The 20,156-nt window shown below is 31.4% G+C and overlaps 3 protein-coding genes across 3 annotated transcripts; 2 read left to right on the top strand and 1 right to left on the bottom strand.

The window, feature by feature from the left end:
* Positions 1-1,257: 1,257 nt before the first annotated feature.
* LOC110655942 (zinc finger CCCH domain-containing protein 30) lies at positions 1,258-7,095 on the top strand. The gene is made up of 4 exons (XM_021812452.2): positions 1,258-1,619; positions 5,046-5,255; positions 5,416-5,540; positions 5,625-7,095. Exons 1-4 carry the CDS (start codon positions 1,560-1,562, stop codon positions 6,874-6,876), a joined length of 1,647 nt encoding a protein of 548 aa, XP_021668144.2. The 5' UTR covers positions 1,258-1,559; the 3' UTR covers positions 6,877-7,095.
* A 2,527-nt stretch (positions 7,096-9,622) lies between these two features.
* On the bottom strand, positions 9,623-12,587 carry LOC110655943 (peptidyl-prolyl cis-trans isomerase Pin1). Its single transcript, XM_021812453.2, has 2 exons — positions 12,173-12,587; positions 9,623-10,009 (listed from the first exon to the last, which is right to left on the bottom strand). Exons 1-2 carry the CDS (start codon positions 12,405-12,407, stop codon positions 9,885-9,887), a joined length of 360 nt encoding a protein of 119 aa, XP_021668145.2. The 5' UTR covers positions 12,408-12,587; the 3' UTR covers positions 9,623-9,884.
* A 2,412-nt stretch (positions 12,588-14,999) lies between these two features.
* LOC110655941 (peptide methionine sulfoxide reductase A5) lies at positions 15,000-18,577 on the top strand. The gene is made up of 4 exons (XM_021812451.2): positions 15,000-15,442; positions 15,618-15,730; positions 15,813-15,957; positions 18,019-18,577. Exons 1-4 carry the CDS (start codon positions 15,014-15,016, stop codon positions 18,214-18,216), a joined length of 885 nt encoding a protein of 294 aa, XP_021668143.2. The 5' UTR covers positions 15,000-15,013; the 3' UTR covers positions 18,217-18,577.
* Positions 18,578-20,156: the final 1,579 nt, after the last annotated feature.

Genomic DNA, 20,156 nt, shown 5'->3' with positions numbered 1-20,156 from the left:
TGAATTAATAATAAATATAAATTTTTTTCCCATATTCTATTACTAAAACAAGTAAAAAAAAATATAAATTGGGGTTAGAAAGTCTATTATATGCTCTTGGTGTATGTACACTCTTATTTATATAATTTTGAATTCTACACTCTTAAATCTAGAGAATAATTGTTTTTTTTTTTAGTAACTGAGTATACTATTTTTTAGCATACTAAATGCACTATTTGGAATAAGGTGTGACAAAAAATAATGAAAAAATGAATTTATGTAATATGTATGAGCAAAATATAATAAATTTATAAAGAAATTCGAATCATATGATTTTAATTATATGCAATTGAATATATTCAAAAGAAAAATTATAAAATAGAAAAAAATTTAAATCCTATGTTGAGGGAAGAAGAGCTTTAAATTACATAAACATACTTTATTTAGTAATCCTTTCGTTATTTGTAAAAATAAATACAAAACTACTAAAATTTTTTAGGAAATACACATATTAATTATTTATTTTATTTTATTTTTTAATCTATTTTTTAGTAGTAAATTCAAATATTACAATGCCTACTTTTTTTTTGAGACAATATAGTATCATTAAATTAAAATTTATTAAATTTATTATTTTATTTTATAGATAAAATGATATTTTAATTTTAAATTTTCATTTAAATTCCATTCATTTTATATAAAATATTTTTTATATTTTTTCAATGTTTAAGAAAAAAAAAGATAATAGAAAATATTTTTTGATAAAAAAAATTTAAGCCATTTAAAAAAAATAATTTATTTTTTTTTTAAATAATTTTTTTTAAATTTTTATAATTTTATATATAAATAATATAAATATATATTATTAATTTAATATTGTAATTAAATAATAAAAAATATTTTTTATATATAAATTATTTTTTATGAAATAATTAAAATTTTAAAAATAAAAAATTTTATTTAAACATGGATTGTAATGTTCTCAAAGTAAAATTATTGGGATCGAAAAATATGGTATATTAATTAAAAATACTGAAATTTTATGAAACGATTAGGAGTTTTTATTTATATATATAATTGACCTTTAAAACAATCATTGGGTATGCTATCATAAATTACTAACCGTTTAATCATTCCCAGTAGCTCTGTCAACGGCTAAGATTTTTTGTGTACAATGGACACAACCACACTTTATCAATCACAATTCTAACCCGTACGGACCCACCAGCTCAGCCCTATATTGGGCAGCGGAGCGCTGCACATTCAGAAAAATAAAAATTTCACTCAATAAATAAAAGGTGAAGGCAGCCAGAAAAGGGACGTTTCTAGGGTTTTCTTTTCCTCTTCTTTATAGAGACGCGTCTTCCGATCGTCCTCTTCCTCCTCCTCTTCTATCTTTTACAGTCCTCGAGCACGCAAGTATAAGAAATCAATTTAAATCTTTTTAGGGTGTTAAATCCGTCTCGCGTTTTCAGTGATAAAGTTTTTGAAATATTTTTCTTCATTAGATCTGATTAAATTTGTCAGTTACTGGAACCTATTTGTGAAACTTTTTGATTGAAGCAATCAATCTATAAGATATGAAGCGACAGAGGAAATCGAACAGGGTAACGTGGGCACCAGGTGTTAATCTTTGTCAGGTATAGCTGTGATATTCTTCGATAGAAGTTTGATTTTTTTTTTTCTTCTTTATCTCTTCAAGCTTTTGATTTTTAGTCGATATACTTTTTTCTCTTTGTTAAACGAGGGCTTAATAATTAGTTGATTAGAGTGTTTTTTTTTATTTAATAGTTTATTAGAGTTTAATTATTTAGATTATTGATATTTTTTTTGTTCAATTTAGCTATTGGATCTGGTTTTAGGTTCTGTTCGCGATATTAAGAGATTAGGGAAATTGATTACTAGTGCAATGGAATAATGCAGTTGATGGTATGGTTATGTCGTTAGAATTCCTCCTTTTAATTTTTTTTTCTTTTTAAGAGGTAAATACAAATTTATTAATGGTGAATACCAATTTCCACCGTTCAATTTATAGATCCAAGTGAATTGAACGGCGAGAATGGTGCTATAAGATATTATAATCTGCTTGGCTGTGTGAATCAATAGGCGAGTTGTGCTATTTTTTTGAAACATTCGCAGTTCGCGATGCAAGGCGGGAAATTTCATTCAAGCTTCTCAAATCTTTTTTCCAACATTCAAATCTAAAGTTTCCTTGAAGAATCTATAAAAGTTTTGGCCTTCCAAATCAAAGAAAACCCTGTTAAGGGTAATTAGTAGCTCCATAAGGTTCTAGTTGACTACATATTTTAAAATATGAGAAGATTGGAAGTGATACAACATCGATCAAATGGATGAAGTATGATAACCAAGAAACTTAAATGCTTTAAGGGCCATAAGTTTATAGGATTGGCTTTCCTCTTACTTTTTATCCATTGAAAAGAAATTAAATTTTACCATACCAGGAATTTTAGCAATACTTTCTCATACACTCTTTGAAACAATTTCTCTATTATTTGTTTAAATCTTATTCCATGTAATTGGAAACTTATTCAACAGGTTAAATAGAGTTTGCTATTAATTTTTTTAATTAGATCATGTGAGGATAAACAACAGTGATTGATTAACTGAATAGAAAACCTTAAATTTATTTAAGGAATTTAAATTAATGTAACAAGTAAAAGAATTATAAATTATAAATAAATTTAGAATTTTCTTTAAAAAAATTATGTAAACTGTGGAATAGGTTAAAGGTTACATATGATCAGATTTGAATTAATAATAAAGGAAGTGTATGAAGAAAGTGTTGCTAGCATTCCTCTTTACTATAATATTGAGGTATCAAAAAATAAAAAATAAAAAATGAAAAGAAGAAGAAGAAGAAGAAGAATGAATAAGATTGTGGTAACCTTAGAGCAATCTGTCCCTTGCAAATGGGAAATCAATGTGCAATTAAATCAAATGAGAGTTGTTCCTTGTAATTTCTTTAATTGTTTCTCAAATGGTAATAAAATCTTTTAAAATGTGCTAGGTCCATTTATACATGATATTTTCATTCAAGACTTCGATAAAATGGATTTGTCAATATCTAATTAATGTAGACTAATATTCACAAGCTTCTAAAAGAGAAAAGAAAATATGAAGAAAAAAGTAAAAAATGAAATGAGGTGGAGCAGAAGAAGAGTATGGGTTTAGATAATTATTGTACAAGTCATAGCTATATAAATATCTCAAGTCATTGGTTTTTAAAATTTAATTCAGATTCTAAATTTTCTTACTTTAAAGAACGCTAGCTAAAGATTTTGTCCTGTTGGAATCATTTTATGAAGAATAATTACATGTATGTTCCATGTAGGATGTTATTAACAGAATGAAATGATAATAAGAGTTGCAGTGGAAAAACCTAAACTCTGCCAATTATAGTACCAAGCATAAGCAAGTATTACTTAATTTAAATGTGAGTTTTAGCTCCCTTCCAAAGTGTCCTCAGAATGACTAAAGGATCAGTTGAAGCAATTAGTGTTTACTCTAATTCCTGCAAACATGGTGCATCTAAACAATCAGTGTGTTTGGGAACCTTCCTGACACTGGCTAATCAGCTCATAAGGATGCTGAAACTATATGTAACACGGTCATTCTTTGCTTCGCGACTGACTACTTGTCTGGCCATCCTATCTTGTCGTAATTTAAGTAAAGTTGAAGAATTATTTGTTCCCTTACCTTTTTATTTGGTTATAGTTCGAAATGGATTTGTTGGTTCATCATATGAATGTCCAGTCATGGCTGGAGTTGGAGAATAGTAGTTGAACTAAAAGACGAGCTGCGACTTAACAAAGAATCAATAGAACAAGAAAATATTTTTGTAGGTTAGCTGTGATGGTCTTTAGGCAGGGAGAAACAGAGAATCAGGTTTCCAAGACATTTTCTCATTATATTATTATCTTTTTTCTAATTGAATGTATAATATAAAATTTGTGGACTACAGTAAATGATCTTTAGAGACAATTAGATTTCAGGTAGAAGACTATCAGGATTTTCTTCCATATGTTAACCTGGATTCTATTGATTTCTCATCCAATGCAAATGTTTTTGGGCATTATTTATAGTCTTCTAATTAAAGTTTGTTGTTAGTCATTTAAATGTTAAGTTTATTTTCTGCTTCTGAGTTTGAATTCTCTATTGCATCAACTCAATTGTTGGTTATAGTACTAAACAAGCTAAAAGAAGTTATTATGAGATTTATTGTGATAGTTATGACATTAGAACGAGGGAGAGGCATTCAGGATTTTGTCAAGCATAGAACATCTAGAAAATGCTGTTGATGTATAAATTGAATATTGCTATTTCTTGGTGCTGTATTGAATCTTGAAAGTCATTGATTCATAATAGGAAGTGTAAATGTTTGAGATTTTAAGGTGTCTGCTTTATGCATCAGAGCATATGTGTGGTAACTTCCTCTTAGATATATAATGATGATCTAAAAAATAATCAAATGTTAAAGTGCTTACTGTGTCACAGCCAGATGTTTTGATTATGCATTTTGAGCACAAGGTGTTTATCATTATCTCATTAACCATAAGATTTGTTATTCTACAGTTATAGGATATTCTTTATTGGGTTATATGGTGTTCTTAGGATTTTTTTTTTTTTTTAAACCTTCGAGTTGTGACTGAGTTATTTACTTAATGCTGCAATTACTTTTTTTTTGTGTTGTCATATTGGTATTGCCTTATTGTTGAAATTTCAGACGTTTAGAATTTGAGTTGACTTGAGACCCATCAAAGATGCAAAAAATAATTTTTGGGAATTAAGACTGCTGTAGTTCTTGAATACTGTGTGAATTCAAAATTTTTCATACCATTTTGTTCTCATTATTATTGGGGCATACATATGAGGAGACATATTTATTGGTGGACTAGCTCTCTTGTGAAATATTTACTGTGAATCTTATGTACATCTCTTCAGATTTTTTGAGCATGTTTGCACATTATTCTCTTTATATTTTTGGTATTATTATTTGTCTACTTGTACAAGATGCTAAATAGTGGGATTTTTTTGGCTTCAAATAGGTAAAACTGTTTCTAACTGAGGATTGTCCTTCTAAAATTGGCACACAATCTCAAGGTCATCTTCAAAAGAAGTCATCATGGATATTGCATCATTCAAATGGTGATGAATTCAGTGACGTTCCCCCTGGGTTTGAATGCGGTCATTCTTTGAATCTTTTGAAAAAGGAATCATCTCTCATCCCTAGGATTGAATGGAAGTGCCCTCCAAAAGTAAGCACATGGTTCTTTTTCTCCCCCTCTCTTGAATTGAACAGGTTGTGAAATTCCTACGCATTGATATTGTGATGGAAAAACTATACATTTGTGACCCTTCAATTGACCTCTACTATTGAGAACTGTTGGCTTACTTTTTAATTTCCCCTTGAAACAGCTTGTTATGTGTCACAACTGGCATGTCGCAGCTGGTGAAGAAAGCCGGGAGGCAGAGGCTCAAAAACTGAGGGAAATGGAAGTGCTTGAAGCAGTTTTTCTGCGCCCTTCTGCAATTCCTCATAGGTATAATTTCGCACTCTTGTTAATTTATGTGCTAATAATGTTTATCTGCCTTTAACAAAGCCTTGCACATCCTTTTACATATAGTCCCTCAATTTCATTGGCCATAGAAGGGGAACATTATGATGATAGCCACACTCCCATCATCCCTCTCACTCCTATTGAAGAAGAGGCAGTGGCAGACTTACCATCTGATTTATCTTCACCTTTGAACACTTCTGTAAACTCCCAGCCATCAGCATTGCCTCAGGATTTGCTGCTGTCTGGAATCCTAAATCTTGCAGAATATAACAACCTTGCTCAAGAGCCACCAGCCAGTGAAAAACCAATAGTTGGAATATCACCTGATATGGACGCTGATGTAGTTACAGCTGCCTCTGCTGCAGCAACTGCTCTGATGAAAAGCCTGGAGAAGGGAAGCTTGATCGATACTGATTTGCTAGTTAAAATCTTAAGTGACCCAAAAATGATTGAGAAACTGATCAATAACTGTCAAGCACCTAGCATTGTGACCAGTGCAACCATGATTACATCAAAGCCAGTAAATAGAACAATACTCCCATCACGCCTTAATCCTGCTATGACTTCGGCTCTAACGCCTGCAGAAGGAAACTGGCATAATCTACGTGGTGGGTTGCAACCCACATCGAAGCCTCCCCCATCCTGCCTGAAATCTACCATACCTACAGCGCCAATCCCTCCCAATGGATGTTTGCACTCTGCACTTGATGAGATGCTACCACCAGTCACTAGGATGCCAGCACAACCGGACACTGATCCAACATCTAGATCAAAGCAGGTTGCTCCATCTATCACTTTATCCAGGCCAGAATCCATCAACGTGTCGGCAACTAGGCCGAGGGTAGCAAACTTGTATTCTTCAACTAACCAGGTGCAGTCTACAGTGAGTACCGTGAAACCCAATCCTGTACCCAATGTGGTACTTCCTTCTTTAGGCATGATGGCTCTTCAGCCGAATGGTGCTCCGCAAACTAAAGTAGTGGCCATGAAAACCAATCCTATAAAGGATTTCAACTACATTAAGAACCTTATTAGGGAACATGGATCGGAAAAGAAGGAAATGCATGAGCGAAATATGTTACATACTGGCCTTCATCATGAGCACTTTCAAAACCTGGAATTTGCACAAAATATGAATCAGAGAGAAACGATACCCAGGTTTCAGAAGCCGTGCATATTCTATAGAAGCTCAAGGGGATGCCGGAATGGCTCTAATTGCCCTTACCAGCATGATTTGTCATTCCAGTTTCAAACTGGTGGCTCAATGGAGGCCCCTGGTGCTAAGAGAATGAAATTGGGTGGGGAGATTACAGGATGAACGTAACCAATTGTGGTTCACTTGGACTTGGCCTGAGGTGTAAATAGTAGGGGGCTTTTGAACACCGTTTTGGTATAGGTTTTGCACACGAACGGAGAAAGGGAGAGAATTGATATTTCTGAATTTTGAAATTCTTTTAAATTTTTAAACCCAACTCAAAGTAGTTTAAGGCAAAACTGTGGTTTAGATTTGGAATTTTGAATTCCAAATGCTTCCTTATTTGATTTTTCTAATGTCAATTGAATAGCAGGGAAAGGGAATTAATTTTAAAATAGAGGCTTAGGGTTTAAAAGTAATAATAATGAAAGAAGTGATTCAGAGACTACCAAAGGCATCTTATTAATGGAACATGACTAATGAACTGGTTCGAGAAGTTGACTTGGCTCATTCCATTGACACTGGAGAAGAAAAGGACGTGGGAGTCGCGACCAATCTTAACATCAATGAATTGGCTTGGCCTAACCTAAGTTTTTCCTGGCCCCTCCTAATCCTATCCAGTGATTTGTTTGTCAGAAAACATAATTGCATCGCCTGGAAGCAAATAAAAAATTAATCTCAAGTGTGCATTAAGTTAAAATTTTAAAATATTTTAATAATTGTACAATTCAAAATATTATTTTTTCTTCTTAAAAGAAAAAAACCACGTCAAATGTATTGTCTCCACTGGTGACTAAATTGACAGCAAAGTCATGGGAGGATACGAAAGGAACATAATATGCTATGGAAATGGCTGACATTATTGTTGCGAAGATGAAGAGCTAATGGCTTCTTATCCTTTGTTTTGATTTGTTTATAGCCTTTGATAATTTGGGATTTTAAACTTTGTTACGTTCATCTAATTGAAACCCATCTAATCTATAACATCTTTTATTATAGTTTTCAAAGGTCAAAAAAAATCTCATAAACTATTAACCTAACATAATAAATATATAAATTCCAATTCCGCGAGTTCTTTGAATCTTTTGCAAGGGAAGATCCCAAATTAGTAATATTCTTTTTCATATTTTGAGTTGAAGATTTAATTTTCAAGAGGTCAAATTTAACTGTCATGGGATTGCAAGTATTGGATCATATATTCTCCAAAAATGTCGAAGGAAGGGCCATCATATTGAAATACGTAAAGGGTGAAAGAGCACATAGCATCATTTTATACCATTATGGAATTCCAGCTACATCCACCCCAAAAAGCAGCTTTCACAAACTAATATGTATAATTCAATGCCCATTTGTATTCGATTTAGCTCGATCAAACCTATGCATTTATCAAAATTGAAAGAAATGTTTCCCGGATCAAATAATGGTTGTTAGTTCAAGTCCAAAATATTTCTTGTGTGTTTCACCGATTCAAAAGCGTAAATTCCATTTTTAATGCCGCAAATAGAAGAGAGTGTGCAATATTGCGGATGTAAAAATTGTATCTAATTTGATTAATTTCTTTTATTCATCCTTTTCCATTTATTTTCTTTCCCTCTAAGAAAATGAAGTCGAATACGTTTTGGTTTTTCAAAAAAAAAAAAAGTGTAGAGTTGTTGGGTTTGGGATTGTGGGTCTATTTGAAAAAGAAATCGCACAGACATTAATTTTTGAGGAGGGCCATTCAAACTCCACACCGGCTCTACCATTCAGTGGTAGCCAACTACTACACCGGATGGTTAAATACTACCATTATATATAACTAGACAATGGACTAATGAACTTGAATATTGCCAGATATTCAGAGATCAATTTGACATTAATGCCACAGCCAAAATGCAAAGGCATCGATAGAAATTGGGGTTTGAACAAGGAGAAAGGAAGGGAAGGGAAGGTTAACATATGTTACAGCTAATCTGTTCTTTAGACACATCCAAGCACCTAGTTGAGTTTGCACAACTGAAAAGATGGATTTGGCCATAGGTTTTATGCCGTCCAAACTTCTTCCAGATGCTGATTCCATGCATGTCTCCGTCCCCTCTCTAAACTTTCCCTGTCACATGTTCTCTCAAGCTCTCTTTTTCAGATTGCCCTAAAGGCTTAGCCGACGTGGCTCATCTTTCTCACTTCCACAAATAAGTTCTTTGGAACTTTGTTTCCATTGTGTTGTTTTTATACCGCCTTTAGGTGAGGCTTTGGTCTTCTATACCAAAACAATAAAAAAAAACAGCAAGTTGATATTTCTGTGTCATTCTATGCAGTTGAGTATATTCGGATTCACAAGGATAGGTCTCCTATTCGCTTTTGCTGCAGCTCACCCATTTCTATGCTCGAAGCTGTATTTAACGTTCTCATTTACGGTAAAAGTTCCGCTCTACTCGCAATGGCAAGAGGCTTGTGCAGTTTCATTGCCCACAAGATCATCAACGCATTCCTTTCTGTTCATTTCTAGAAAAAATTTATAAAATTATTCAGTACACGGTGTTCCATATACTCAGAATCCTATAAATATGGATACTGAATTCTGCATGGATGTGAAAAAAAGTGCCCATACACAGGGACCTAGATAATTTCCTATTTCTAAACTAAGTTTTGCTATTTTTGTTGTGATATTTATTTTCATATGTCTCATCCCATGATCATTTCAACTTCAGAGAGAGAGAGAAAGTCAATGCATGTCACGAACATCAAAATTGCAGAAGTTTTACATGGTTGTGCTTTAAGATTGTTTTTTAATTAGAAAAATAAGCTCCCATACGTTGAATTATCCTGCATTTGTGTCCCGCAAGTAATAAAAATCCTGACAAAATTACATAGTAGATATAAACAAAGCTTAAAATAAAAGTCATTATTATAGTCAGTCAAATTATCTCAAACCACAACCAGAAATTTTCAGGGGCAATGTAATCCCAAGCATTCGAATCAGACTAGTGCAAGCGAACAATGCATCAATAAGTCAATATCTCACACAATAAGAACCCAAGAAGTAGCACCACAATATGGTGGTATTAAGTTAACTGAAAGCAAAATGCAATCTTGTCATCTGTTTGACAAGTACACTGAAAAATCATTGGATATATTCAACACTTCTGTAATTAACCAGTTCTCATAATAATGTGCACCCCACTGTCAGTGTCCACGACGTCACTTATCTCACCAATCTTAAGAGCATATGTTGCATCTTCAAAGGGCTTCTGCATCTGGCCTGGACCAAATGGACCTGTGAAAATGTTTGCATACAGCTTCATTTAGACTCAAACAGAATAACACTTATCATTTTAGAAAATTAAATCATCTGAATCACATCATAGTTCAAAATATTTGCAAGACTTAAATATAAGGAGATAAATTCCATTTACAATTTACCCATATGAACTATCAAAAGGTCATGGTTAAAACTTTAGACTTCAGCTTGGGGGTTATACATTTAGGCCACCAGGATGGGGTCCTCCACTGTGTAACTCAATCTTCAGATTTAACAGCCTCTCAGTAAAGTACACAATCTTTAAGTTTCTTCCACTGGTTCCCATTGCACATGCACAAACTTAATGAAACATATCCTAATGCCTAAGGGTGAAGGAAAAGTGAGGACATTAAAAAGAAACTTTAAAAAGAAACTAAGTTATTTTTATTTAGTTCTTAGTTTTGATAATTTTGATTTAATTCTTCCCATTTAGGAAGATTTTTTCCCCAAATTTTCAGGAGTTTCCTTATTTAGAAAGTTTCTTACTTCCCATTTAGCATTGCTCTAGAATTTCCTAGTTGTGGATTCCAAATCCTGATAGCAAAAGGATTAGTAATTAATCTCTATATATACAAATGTAACTAGTTAGATCCTTTTTAGGCTTTTAATAATGGAAGGTTTAGCATTTGGATTCAGTTTTAGGCACTTATGCCTAAGAATCCATCCTTTGCATTTCCTCTTTCTCTCTCTCTCCTCCTTTTCTTTCCTTCATAATCCTACTGCTACAGTATCACAGGTAGTGTTTACAGCTTCAAGAATACACACCAAATTCTTCCCTTTCTCACTCTAATCAGCTCCAATTCAGTTTCCTAATCTTAAAATCCTTTCTCCTTTAATTCTAACTCTAGAACTCATCAATTAATATATATTTGCCAACCCCAAAAGCACTGGAAAGCTGGTTGCTGAATCTGTCCTCCATCAAAACTAGGATTTTATAGAAGAACGGAATACCCCAAATATATTTTATTCTAAGGGCTGAACAAAGGAAAAGAAGAAAAAAAGGAGGAAGAAGGGAGGGGTATAACAAATATATTGACAATAAATGTAAATATGATATGAATAAAATAATATAATTGTATTATTACTAACAGCTTGAATTAACATAAAAGAAAAATTTTAATGCTTTATTCACAATTTATCAGCCAACATTAGCATGAAGCCTGGCTTTTCTTTTCAGAAGTAAGAACAGAAAGAAAAGGGTTGAAGAGGTAAGAGAATGAGAGGCTCTGGAATGTTTGCTTATGTATTAGGACCATGAAGCATGCCAAATAATCTTAAGATCACCAGTTGCACAAAGAAAGACTCAAGAAATGCACATATTGATATTAATAGAGATTAATATTAAATGCATTTATCATCCCACATAAATGCATTGTATATTAATAGAGATTCAGAGTAACAAGGATGAACAACCCTTTAGTTCAAAAGAAAGGGAAAGAAAAAGAATTGGAGGTTTATCATAATTGATTAGAGTATCACACGCTTTGAAACTAAGTATCACCAAGTAAGCTCCTATTTGCCATTGATTATATTGATGAGATCATCGCAAGAATCAAAGTCAAGGCATCCACGGATGCTATAAGTTGCATTCATTGCAAGTTTAAGGACGCACTATACAAATTACAAAATTTTCTAATCATTCAACACTGGCACAATAAAAAACTATTGAATGTTAACTCAGAAACTCATTTTGCATCTTAAAATATTTCTAGAGTTAAAAGCAATAGCAAATTCGAGCTAGGTATTAACTAATTTTACAACCATATACATCCTCACTCAGAAAAACAACTTCCTATAACTGCATCACACTAATCGACGCATTAAGCCTCGGCCACTTCAGCTCAGAGTCAAGACTCAAGCCAAATGAAAGTAAAGCTTGCAAATTAACATGCAAATAATTCTGAGTTGAAAAATCCTGTAAGCCAACAGAGATTTGCAGGGAAATAATACTTATTGCAGAAATTCAAAGGTTAGACAGTGGCTTGTCATCCATAAAACCCTAATTGTATAATCCTGCAGCAATGTTCACACAACTTACCATATAAAATTGAAGCTAAATCTGGAGATGTCTAAACTAACATGTGTTGAAAGACACAACACTAACGCAAAAATAACAGAATAAAAGAAAATTTGACAAACCGAGATCGCCGCCGCGCTTGGCGGAGTTGCAATCGGAGAAACGAGAGGCGATGTCCTCAAACTTAGCCTTGCCAGAACTGATGTCGTCGCGGAAGACTTTAAGCTGAGAGACTGCAGAGTCTCTGGTGGTGTTCTTGATTACGCGACCTTCAGGATCCTTCCAGGACGCCTTCCTTCGAGAGCCCTCGTGCTTTACGAGTATGTGAGATGCCCTGACCTGATCGGCTGACGCCATTTTCGACCTCTTCTTGCTCTTTTCCCTTTCTCTTGCTCTCTCTCTTTCTTTGGTTCGATCTGCAGACGAGATCGAAACTTTCTTCCTCTTTCTGTCGGACTCTATTTTTACGATCTTTGGATTGTGCTCTCAAAGAGTCCAACTTTATGTGCTTTCCTCACAGAGGAGCAGCTATGGATGATGGTGTGCGTAATCTTATACTAGTCAGATTAATGTTTCCAACTAGGGAAAGACACGTGATCGAATGATTAGTCTATCTCCAGATGGCATATCGTGGTTGGATATTATTCCACACGCATGTTTATTTTTTTTTAACAAAAAAAAAAAATTTGTGTTCCTCTAACTTTTTTTTTCTTTAATATTTAAATTTAATTAACCTGTTTAGATTTAAAATTTTAAAACTAAAGTTTAAATTACAGTTTAGAATTTAAAATTTAGGATTTAAAATTTAAAATTATTTAAGGCTTAGAATTTAAGATTTAAATTTTTAGGGTTTAAATTTTTAAAATTTATAATTTAAAATTTTAAAATTTAAGGTTTAAAATTTTTGAATTTAAAATTTAAAATTTTAAAATTTAGAATATTAAAGTTTAGAGTTTATATTTTTAAAATTAATTTAAACTTTTAAGATTTAAAGTTTTGAAAATGGAGGGTTCAAATTTTTAGGGTTAGATTATATATATTATATAGAGAAAAAGATATGACAGGTTAAACATGTATAATTGTGTTATGTAGCATTACTCTTAAGAAAATCATTGAGAAAAAAAAAATACTAAATGCACTTTGATGCATCTACATACTTAGTTTATAATAATATAATTCTCATTTTGGTTAACAACATAACTCAAATCTTCGTAAGCTTTTCAATCAATAATTCTCAACACTTTTAACAAAAAAAAAAAAAAAAATTTACCATGTAATGCATCAAATATATTTTATAAATTATTCAACATTCATATATTTCTTCTTCATTTATTTTTTTTCATTTTATTATTTTTTTTTTTTTTAAAAAAAAAAAAATTTTTTTTTTTTTTTAAAAAAAAAAAATTAAAAAAAATAAAAATAAAAAAAAATAAAAAAAAAAAAAAAAAAAAAAAAAATATATATTTTTAGTTACTGGATTAAAAATATTAAAATTAAATTTATTTATATAATTTTTTTTTAAGAAAGTGGAGAATTAAGTATGAGTTATATTAAGTGACAAGGGATTTATATTGATAAATTTTATTCTAGTAATATTGAATTCAACTTTTAATAGAAATCAAATGAAATAAGAAACTTATAATAATTTATTTAAAAATAAATTTGCATTGTCATAATTTGTATATAAAATATTTGAAAAAAAATAAAATTGATAATTCTCAATAAAAAAAGTATAATTGTGATTCAATTTTGTACTGTTCATTGTTTAAATTTGAATTGAATTGTTAAAATAAAAATAAATATTAATAGAAAGAAAAATTTATAAGTGAATTTAATTTATTTTGTTATTCATAAACTACATTAATGATATCATGTCATATAGTGATAAATAAATTTGATCATTCTTTGAATTGTGAATAATGTGAAAAGAAAAATATTTATAGATTAAGTTTACACAATTATATTTTTCTAATACTAGGGCATAAAATTAATAAAAATTAGAAAATTATTAAACATAATTGGAAAAAAATTGTGACTTTTATCATCATTAAGCTTTTATATTATTGGTTTGAAACTTATAATTAAAAATGAAATATTAATTTATAAATAATATTATTATAATAATTATAAAAAATGCATTTTATTTTTAAATTAATTGCTATATATGCTTTATAAATTTATATTTATTTAATTTATAAAAAATATAATTAAAATTTTATAATTTGTGTAAAGATAAAAAATAAATAATAAAATATCTTTAAATCATTTCATGATATTTCTTTCAAATGTGGTTCTGTATGCAGCTGAACTTTTGTATTTCAACCCTTGTCAAGATTTTGATTAAAAACAAAAAACAATGTTAGGAGTCTTTCGCAAAACTATCCTTCACTTGTCATTGTTCATGCTTCCTGGTCTGCTAACAGGTGTTCTATTTCAGGGCTGGATTTCAAGCTCACCGAGCCCCTTGTCCATGGTACTGGCAAAACATAGTTGTACTCTTTCATGATTAACAAAATTCCTTTTCTGATAAAAAAAAAAAACAAACTATTGTTATTATTATAATCTCAATTTAATTTTGAAAATATCTTTAAATATTATATTACACCCTACATTAGGAATTCAATAAAAATTGAATCTACCTGCTTAACCAAAGGAGGGTTAAGTAACTAGTGTAATTACTGGGTAATTTTTTTATATTTCAGTAATAGTGTTATACATATACATATATATGAAATTTGAGAGATTTAACTTCAGCTCTTTTTTATACATGTAATAAAAAAGTTAACGTTAAAAAGTTAAAATTTAAATATATTAGTCAAGATTAATAAAAATTAAATTTAACATATTTTGATAATAAAAAATTAAATAATTTTTGAAATATGTTTTTAATTAAATTTAAAATAATATATTTTAAAAAATAATAATTTCCCCCGATCATAATTTAAACAGAGCCCAAACTGAGGATGCACAAAGCCAAGGTGAGGAAGGACGTTGCCTATTGGAATCCCGACACGACCATCCACCACCATTGTTGTAATCGGCTCGCGGTCTATCGGGTTATTCGACTCGACCCGAGACACTATCTCTTAGAGACCCAAATGGCTTTATCAGAGAGGAATGCCATTCTTCATCTTCTGACCCTCGCGCTACTCACAATTGCAGTGACCAATCGAGCGCTTGGTATTCGAATACCAAATCAGATCTCTGATCCCTCGAGGGAACCCTCGGATCAGCCCCTGAAAATCGCTGTCTTCGCTCTCGGTGGCTTCTGGAGATCCGAAGCCGCCTTCGGGTGTGCTAATGGAGTAGTGCGAACCACCGTGGGTTATGCCGGCGGATCCAAATCCAATCCCGAATACAGGAGCTTAGGTGATCATGCTGAGTCCGTACAGGTTCTCCTCCTCTTCTATTCTTGTACTCCTTTCTGTTCCCGGTACAGCCTTCTCATTTTCTTTTGTGATCAAGTTTTAGGGCCAATCCTCATAGTGTCAAAAGGATTTTTTTTTTTCCAGTGCTAGAAAGGGCGCCTATTGAATTTTACCTTGAATCCTGAATTTTTCTTCGCAGGTAGAATATGATCCAGGGGTGATAAATTTTAGGCAGCTTTTGGAGGTTTTTTGGTCTAGTCATGATTCAAGGCAAGTGTTTGGTCAAGGTCCTGATGTGGGTAACCAATACAGGTATAAGATCATGACTACAACCGATGGTTTGTTGTTTAATGTCAGAAACATTGCTTCCCTGTGGCCTGTGTTATATATACAGGTCTATTATTTTTACTAATGGTACTGAGGAGGCCAGATTAGCTGCCGTTAGCAAAGAAAAAGAGCAATTGAGGTCAAGGAGCAGCATCGTGACTACTCAAATTCAACAGCTTGTAGCATTTTATCCTGCAGAACCTGAACATCAGGTATTTATGGTTTTTCTTATTTATGTTTTTCTTTCTTTCTTATTTTATTTTATTTTATTTTTTTAGTTTGTTGCTGTAGGACACTCTTTTAAGTATTAAAATGCCTCAAGGTTTCTTGTAGTTTTATAGCTGAATTTCCAATTTTGAGTCATTTGAAGATTTTGGGTTACTCTAGTTCATTTCAGTTGCTTAACATTGATTTGTTTCAGTTTCATCAACTCAATTTTTAACTCATGTTGATTTGTGTAAAATCTGAAAACAGAATGGACAGAAGAGCAATGTTGCATTTACGAGTATCTGCTACATTGGATTTCTGTTCAATCTTGTTTACTTGAGTACTAAAGTTTCAGTAAAATAGAATTTGGACAACCAGTTTGGAGTAAATCAATATTTAGTGAAGGACCAGAACTTGAGCAGTAAGTTGGGTGACAAATGATGCATTTTGACCAATAAGTTTTTGAAATAGAAATTACAGCCATATCAAATTGTTATGACTAATAAGGAGAATAAGGGGCTGTGATTGTACGTTAGAATAATAGAATAGTCAGGATGGCCAGTTGTAGTTAGCTGAAGACCCGAAAGTTGTTAGGAAAGTTGTGATTGGGAACTGTTGTAGGAAGGGCTGTTAGCTGTATAAATAATTGCTATTGTATCTGAAGGAGATCATTCTAGAAAATATCAAGAATCTATTCATTTTCTCTCTCATTTGCTCTATTCTCTTCTTCCTGAAACTCTGTTTCTATTATTTCTGTTACTTGAGATCCTGTTGTTAGAGATTCTGCTACGTAACACAAAAGTTTTATTTGCTCACTTCTTTGAACCTGTACCTATAATATGAGCACGTTTAAATCTTTTCACAATTCAAACAGTGAAAAACATTTGTTTTTTTACTCTTAAAGCAATGCCTGCTGCAGGAAATAGATGATATGTTCAACTGAAACTATAAAATCCATAATAGTTCTCTTTCTCTTCTTTTTTTTCCCTATAATCTTTAATTTTTCAGCATTATGTATTTTACATTTTACAAACTCAAATTTCATAAAACATTTATTGAATATAAAAGGACATAAAAATTGTGTTAATTCTTTTTTAGTTGAATGTTAATTGGTTATAATAATTCCTAGTTCTAATATGATAGTATCTGAGTTATTCCATGGGACTTGAGAAATCATGAGTTTAATAGAATTAGTATTATTGAGCGGGAAATGATTGTGTATGTGTGCATGCACACTCACACCATATTTATTTATGGCACAAAGTGCAAAGTTTCTTGTAAGCAAATGCCCTTGCAAAAATAAATAAAATTAAAGGAAAAAGAGGAGGATCCAAAATGAGGTTGAGGAGAAAGAATTGAGGAGCGTGAATAATGGGAAGATTAGTATTGGGTAAGCAATTCTAAGGTTGGTAGAGTGGTCAGATCCACTAATGGCAATGATTTTTTCAATGACTTTCTGGTGCATTGACACTGGATTCTGGCAGATCGGTGCTGGGTTTTCCTGTGAGGGTTCTAGATGATGTTGGAGGCAGGTGGGGTGTGCCTTGTACCTGAAAGCAGCCGTGCACCTACAGCTTTGTTGCACACAAAGTTTGCACGGACTCTAGGGCCTGGTGCATCTTGTGCCCTAAGCATGCCTTTAACAACTATGTTTTGACCCTTTTCATTTTTCAGCCAAACATTTTAATTTTTGTAGATTAAGCCATGAGTAACTATTAATAGTACATTTTTAGCAAAACCTAAGTTTCCATTTAGAAAAATCTCAAGCTAACTAGGATTTAAATTCCAAGTTGGACTTTTAATTTTGTCTAGAGCTTCAATATATGTTTGTCCTTCTGACAAAATTCATATACTTGCATCAGAGAATTCTTCATCAAGACAAACAAATCTAATTTCCAAACATTTTTTAATTCCTTCGTAAAGAAAATTTTCCTAAAAAAAAAAAAGAAATCTCATTCTACCAATAGGAGGGAAATAGAGAACATCTCAAAATGCTGAAATAGATAAACATGCTAATGAAATTAATGTACTGAATGATGAAATTTCAAATGTTTGGTTAACTGCAGAAATTTGAGCTCAAGCGTAGGCCATTTCTTCTTCAGCTGATGGGAAACTTGCCTGAAGAGGAGCTTCAAAGGTCAAGTTTGGCAGCTAAACTAAATGGTTATGCAGCAGATCTCTGTCCTCCGAAGATTCAAAACCAGATTGATGCGAAGATCAATCAGATTGTTAAGAAAGGTTGGCCTGTTTTGAGAGGTGTTTAGATGGCTTGCTTAGAGTAGATTTTTTCGCAAAATGCTTCAATTGACAGAGCTCCTTCCTTGAGTGCCCCCTTGCATGTTATTATTTATATCTAACTGTCGGGTATCGCAAGTTACAACTGATAGAAGCAGACAGATCTTGGGTACACTTGAACAAGAACAGGATTATTCTTTTGTTACTCAAAATCTCAAATGAAATAGTCTTTAGCATATCCTTTTTCTTTTTTAGGAGAAAAGCAGTATTGAAAGTGCATAAGAGTTGTTTGGAAGGATTTTTTATTTTATGCAGTATTGTAATTGAATTTATTTGTTCACATTACAGATTTTCGTTTGGATATCACGAACCTAAAATAGTTGGTGCAAATATGAATATTGTCTTGAGATCATGCCATTAATAAATGTCTCCATGATATAATTTGATAATCTGACGCAGTGTCACTGAAACCAGGAATATAGCATAATATTTTTTATCGTCTGATTTATTATTTTTTTTTTACCCTTTGTTTAGATTGAGTAAAATAAAGAGAAGATAAATGAAATAAACTTTGATTTCCTTCGATTTTTTATTGAAAAGAAAAATGAAGAAAAAGGGAAGAAAGGATGAAAAAATTGCATTTCTCAATTTCTTATATTTGATTCAAAATATTTCTTTTCAAAAGTGGATGAGAATGGAAGGAAATTGTTTTATTTTTTAATAAAAATTACTTTTATGTTAATACAAATATCATTTTTCCAACTCAAATTTTTCTTCCGTTCTAATAATATATTCAAATATCATAAAGGATATTATTTCTTTTTCCTTTTCATTTTCTCTACTCAAATTCTCTTCATTTTCTCTACGGAATTAAGATCCAATCAAATGGCAAGTGCCTCAATTTCACTGAGGGTAAGTAAAATTATCAACTAAAAAGAGGTCAATTTTTCTTATAAGCGAAGTTGAATTAGCACAACTAACATGCATGTATGTGTTCAAAATTTTTTAGGAACAAAAGTTGTTTAATAACTTGTAATTAAGCTAAATCTGAACAAGTTTAGTTTAGCAATAAAATTGGCTTGAAAAATGAAAAGGATTTGAATAAAAAATGTAAAGGGTCAAGAATGCACCAATAATTAATAACAATAGTTAACAAATGAAGCTACCAGCCAACAGGTGATAAATAGTACTCCAAACAAGTGAAGAACAAGAAGCAAACCATGTACACATTGGAGTTTGCTTTTGTGAGAGAGACACTGTTGATATTTTGCTTTGGTGAATGAAATTAAATCCCTTAGTCTTAAGATAATAATAATAATAATAATAATAATAATAATAATAATAATAATAATAATAATAATAATAATAATAATGTAATTAAGGATTAAAGAATAGAATTATTGACAAAAAATATATAATCAAATTATTAATTTTGAAATAATAAAATTAAAAAATACATCATAAAATATTCTCAAAATTTATTAAAATGATATATGTTAAGAATTTAAATCCCACATTGGGAATAAACAAAAATTAAATGATGAATATAAGTAGTTGGGTTGCGATATTGATTTAGCTAGTCATTTTGATATGTAAAGTAATCTAATTATTTATATAAATTTGAACTAAAATAAATTAAATTATAATTTAATTAATACTTTATTTAAATTTAACAATATAAACTGAAGGTTAATATCATTTGAAATTATAAATAAGGTACCCATGGAGTGAAGTTCAACAAGTGTTGTACAACTGATCACACACCACCAATTTTCCAACAATTAATGTTCAAAAACCAAACAAACCAATTTGGTGAAGGAAATGACAACCATGAAAGAGATGTTCATCAAAGAAAGCATATATATATTGAACATGATAGAAGGAGACATTTATCAAATCTTGCTTAGTTGATGCTTAATAATTCCATCCAACCAGCACCAAAATAAATATCTTCTCTATATTTTATTTT

Source organism: Hevea brasiliensis, chromosome 16 (genome assembly GCF_030052815.1).
Source record: "Hevea brasiliensis isolate MT/VB/25A 57/8 chromosome 16, ASM3005281v1, whole genome shotgun sequence".
Lineage (NCBI taxonomy): Eukaryota > Viridiplantae > Streptophyta > Magnoliopsida > Malpighiales > Euphorbiaceae > Hevea > Hevea brasiliensis.
The sequence above is the reverse complement of the archived record's forward strand: the minus strand, read 5'-3'. Positions and strand labels throughout refer to the sequence as shown.

Excerpts from the sequence above, each read along its gene's own strand:
- LOC110655942 (XM_021812452.2), top strand. The coding sequence starts at position 1,560 with ATGAAGCGACAGAGGAAATCGAACAGGGTAACGTGGGCACCAGGTGTT. Across the intron at positions 1,620-5,045 it reads CAGGTGTTAATCTTTGTCAG|GTAAAACTGTTTCTAACTGA; the intron begins GTATAGCTGTGA and ends GGCTTCAAATAG. Across the intron at positions 5,256-5,415 it reads AATGGAAGTGCCCTCCAAAA|CTTGTTATGTGTCACAACTG; the intron begins GTAAGCACATGG and ends CCCTTGAAACAG.
- LOC110655943 (XM_021812453.2), bottom strand. The coding sequence starts at position 12,407 with ATGGCGTCAGCCGATCAGGTCAGGGCATCTCACATACTCGTAAAGCAC. Across the intron at positions 10,010-12,172 it reads CAAGCGCGGCGGCGATCTCG|GTCCATTTGGTCCAGGCCAG; the intron begins GTTTGTCAAATT and ends ACATTTTCACAG.
- LOC110655941 (XM_021812451.2), top strand. The coding sequence starts at position 15,014 with ATGCACAAAGCCAAGGTGAGGAAGGACGTTGCCTATTGGAATCCCGAC. Across the intron at positions 15,443-15,617 it reads ATCATGCTGAGTCCGTACAG|GTAGAATATGATCCAGGGGT; the intron begins GTTCTCCTCCTC and ends TTTTCTTCGCAG. Across the intron at positions 15,958-18,018 it reads CTGCAGAACCTGAACATCAG|AAATTTGAGCTCAAGCGTAG; the intron begins GTATTTATGGTT and ends GGTTAACTGCAG.